This window comes from Lupinus angustifolius, chromosome LG02, assembly GCF_001865875.1.
Source record: "Lupinus angustifolius cultivar Tanjil chromosome LG02, LupAngTanjil_v1.0, whole genome shotgun sequence".
Taxonomy (NCBI): Eukaryota; Viridiplantae; Streptophyta; class Magnoliopsida; order Fabales; family Fabaceae; genus Lupinus; species Lupinus angustifolius.
In genome coordinates, this window is record NC_032010.1 from 641213 (window position 1) to 645894 (window position 4682).

General features: G+C 29.4%; 1 protein-coding gene across 1 annotated transcript in view; it reads right to left on the minus strand.

The window, feature by feature from the left end:
• The window catches only part of LOC109330028 (probable prolyl 4-hydroxylase 6), a 6378-nt gene extending 2251 nt beyond the window's left edge, over nt 1-4127 (minus strand). Inside the window, exons 1-7 of the mRNA XM_019563993.1 lie at nt 4000-4127; nt 3810-3869; nt 3227-3284; nt 3008-3112; nt 1654-1711; nt 1375-1550; nt 1223-1283 (exon numbers count right to left, since the gene is read on the minus strand). Coding sequence (XP_019419538.1) covers nt 1223-1283; nt 1375-1550; nt 1654-1711; nt 3008-3112; nt 3227-3284; nt 3810-3869; nt 4000-4103 — 622 coding nt within the window. The 5' untranslated portion in view covers nt 4104-4127. The remainder of the gene's footprint in view (nt 1-1222; nt 1284-1374; nt 1551-1653; nt 1712-3007; nt 3113-3226; nt 3285-3809; nt 3870-3999) is intronic.

The window sequence follows — 4682 nt, forward strand, 5'->3', positions numbered from 1 at the left end:
ATATATGTGAATTGGTTGAAAAGACCCTTGAGTGAGTACAAGTGTTCTATCATACTTTTACCATCATTATAGTTGATTTTCACTAGTAATCTCACAAAAGATGTTTTATTTTTGGGAGTTTTGTTTTGGACCATATACTCAAGTTTCGACTGCAACTAATAAGCGTTTGTGCATGTGAAAACATGCTCAAATAAACTTCTCTTAATGTACTTCTGAATCATTGCAACACCATTTCGATTTGACAACTCCACATATTTGTTAGTTTTACCTTTTGATTTCTCTTTGCAAAAATTGGGCTCATGCATATCTTTGTAGTATAAGTGATCCTCCATCACGAGCTTCTGATCAGAATAGTTGTTTGTAATCAATTTGAAAACGTCCATCAAATGAGATGGTAGCAACTCATTCCACCTTGGATCACATAAGTTATGCTCACGAGTGAATTTGAGAACTTGATACTGTTGTTAGGTGAAACATAAACTAACTCTCTCTCCTTCGTGTAATTTAAGATGGGTACATGGGAAGTAAGCGGACAAATGAAATAGAGCAAAAAGTAGAAGAATAACACTAATAATTTTAAAGTGGAAAAACCTTATCTAATTGAGATCTAAAAAATCATAGAATCTAGTGAAGAAAATGTCTCCACTATGAAAATTAAGATTACAATATTTGTTTTCTTCATTGTAAGTGGATAACAATCAGCCTCACCCTACTAGTATGGAATACAATATCTCTCTAGTATTTCAATTAGAATATTCTACTCTCATATTACCATAGATATCAACTCTCTCACATCTCTCTATGTTTCTCTTCTAGTCCACTTATTTATGTTAACCTTCCTCACATGTTCCTTTATGAAGTGAAGGGGGATAAAGAATTCTTCATAAAGAGAATGAATAATTAATATTTGTCGATGCATTGGAAATTATATTCAACTTTTTTGTTGGACTTGATAGTATTCAAGAGTCACTGAATAATTTCAAGACCTTGAAGTTGTCAACATTGACTATATGCAATGAATCATGTGTTGAGGTTCAATACTCATAATCTCCCGTCAATTAAGAACGAAATACCAACACATTTCTAATCATAATATACAAGTCAATACTATTAAATTACTAACTATCATAGTATCTACATTATGCAATTCTATATTGTTTTTGTGATAGTAACCCTATATTTCAAAAAATATGATGCAAAAACCATCCATAAACATATTTACCTGCATAACCCATTTTAGCACATTCTGACCAGCTCTCATCCTTTGGTTGGGACAATGTTGGCTGAAAAAGAAGCAAATAAATTAATCAAAACTCCATTTTTATTCCTTGATATTCAATTTCTCTTTTAGGATCAAATGCATGAGGAACTTACATCTGAATTTGGAAAAACAGTTTCTCCACCTTTCTTAACATTCGACAAATACATCAACACAGTGGCAATCCTATGGCCACCAAATTGTTGATTAAACTTGTCCAATAAGTAATCAAAATGTGGTTCATATTTCTGGCCATCCTCATAGTGCAATATTTGCATATCCTCACCATTCTCTGATAAGATCATTGACTTTAGAAAGAGATAAAATTTAAAAAAAATTGTAGACAGAAATGACACATTGAATGGACCAATGAATGATGTTTTTTTACTACTTACCATAAGGAAGGAATGTCCATGTAGCAATTCTAGCTTCAATATCAGCAATAACTTTATCCTTAAAGATATAAGATAAAAGTGCAAAAGGATTAACATTCTAGCTTCAGTATCAACAATAACTTTATCTTTGAAGATATAAAATAAAAGTGCAAAAGGATTAAAATTGATGTTCAATTGTTTAACACACACATGTCAAACACTATTTGGAGTGTAAAACTTTAACTCATAGAAGTTACTCACATTAATCTTGAAACATATGGTGTATAATTAAGGACTATATGGTTGAAGTATATGGTCTATAATTAGACACTAAACTAGAATCAGGTTACTCACATTAACATAACTCAGGCATTGCAGTCTTAATCTCTGCCTTATGCTTAGCTCTCTCAATACAAAAAGGGGCGGTCTAGTGTCACTGATTATGATACATGGAGATAGATATATACAGCCTTACATTTGCAAGAAACATAAATAGTCTTACCTCTTCTTTTTATCTCACGGTTTTCATAGTCTTAATCTCAATCTTATGCCCCGCTCTCACAATATTATAAAAAAATAAACATGAAGAACAATCTATGGTCTTTTGTATCGACAATCGTCTACCTTTAGATGACTTTCTAAACCATAAGAATTTATAAGCTCAATTCTAACTAATAAATCACCATAGCTTTTTCCTCTAGAGACTACTCTATGCAATAACTAATTCAAATCAAAAATCACTAATTTGATCATAGGTACCAAATAAGTGGTACATTATATGTGGTTCATTTAAGTATGTGCTTCATCAATTTTTATATTATTACAAGATTTTATTTAAAATAAAATTAAGATATATGATATGTGAACTTTGTATGTAGTACATGTAGGATTAATGAGAAATTCGGATAATGATCACAAACTAATCCTTGGAAGTTTATCTCTTAGGAATATGATCCTTTAGTTCTTTGAGATCAACATGTCCTATTGGGGATGTTTGAATATTTGCACATACTTCCTAGTTCCAATCATACTATGACACATTTATATTTTCAAACTCACAAAATGATAGATACCAAGCTAGTTTCTAATATATTTATCATCATTAAACACTATGAAAATGCTTTTCCTTTGGAGATAACTAACAAGAGCACATGTTCCAATAAAACACAAGCAAAAGCTACTTTTGTCAAACATGTTTCTCTTTACACTTCAACATAATATAATTACATGAACAACCTTAGAGTTTACCCTTTTTCAAATTATTAGTGAATAAACTCTCAAGCTAATGACAATGTAAAAACAATTTACTGTTCCTACATAAGATCCAAATCACATGTTCAATCAAATAAGGTATTATAGTATAAGTCGATAATACCTGTGCCTTAGACAAAAACATCCCAGAACTTGTTCTTTCTTTACTTAAGATAGCTTCACCCGATTCATTATCAGCAACCATAGTCAGTTCCAACTTATCCCTGGCCTAACATTGGTCATTCAATAATATATATGCTATTTTGTAGCATGATTTTCTTTTCCTAAAGTATTGATTTTACAATAATGTAGGAAAAACAAACACCAATAAAAGAAATCTAACCATATTGATAAGATGGTCACATTCCTTTTCAGATAAAAACCCCTTGTACAGAAAAGCCCTGTATGCCAAAATTCACAAACAATGAATTTTTTTGTTCCTAAAAGCAACACACCATTATTATAGTTATATAGTATATAATACTGATATAAATACCCATCTTTTCTGTACAATTAACCAATCTTATATACAACTTAACAATTTGAAAACCAAGGTGAATTAATCAATATCATAAAAGACCCACCAATTATTGTTGTAGAAGATGTGTACCCAAATTCCTTCCTAAGAAGAAAAGTACTTATTTCAATTTAATTCTAACAAATAAAAAATCTCAACTTTATCCTTATGAATCTCAAATATCAATCAACTTAGTTTTTTATGACATAATTAGTCACACAATTTTGACCCATATTTGAGATCCTAAAAACTAAATTGAGATTTCTCATTGTTCACTAATTCCACTACCGCAATATAATATATAGTCTCTACTAATTAATACTATATGACTTTGATTAAATTGAGAGACAATATATATACTCATTTGTTTACTCTATACATAATAATATGGCATGGAAATTATGACAACCTGGGATGCCAAGAGAGTTGTGTGACCTTAGTGGGATCGAACCTTATTGAAGGGACATGTCTGAAAATACATCAAACAAATATAAATAATAATAATAATAATAATAATAATAATAATAATAATAATTTTAATGAAATGGAGATTTTTAATTTGAAGAAGAAATAGAGATAAGGTTATGAGATATTATTACATGATATTTTCATCATCACCCAACACTGGCAATCGAATTGAAGAAACATAAAGAACAAAGAGGAGAATAAAGAAAAAGAGTGTTAGAACATGTTGAGAACCCATGAAGGAGAGAACCAAAACAAACAATGTGAAGATATGAAAATGAGTTACGAGGTTAAAGTGTTGTATATTCTAGTCAAATGGTTCCATTTTGTTACACATCTTGTAAGTGAGCCCCTACGTTAGTTTTTGGCTATGTTTTTCGTGTAAAATATTTTTTTTGATACTGCCAATAATATTAATTATCGTTTAAGTAAAGAATTAATTCATCTTGAATGCATAATTAATTTTTCAGTCGAACAAATGTTGTTATAAGAAATTAAATATTTGATCTTTATAAGAATTTAGTGAGTCTTTATACTACTAGAGAATACTAGACAAACGTCTTGTGTTAAATATATAATATTTTATTATTGTACACCAATTGTATTTAGCCTTTATTGCATACCTTAATTCAAGGTTTTGATTTTAATTCTCCTGTATAATATATCAATATCATAATTAATTCGATCATTAATTATTATGATACTTATTACATGTAAGCATTAGTAGCTTATAATTAGAGAATAAAGTTAAAAGTTCGGAACATATAACTATCAAAATATAAAAATTATATGAACTAAAATCAAATTCCTACTAAAA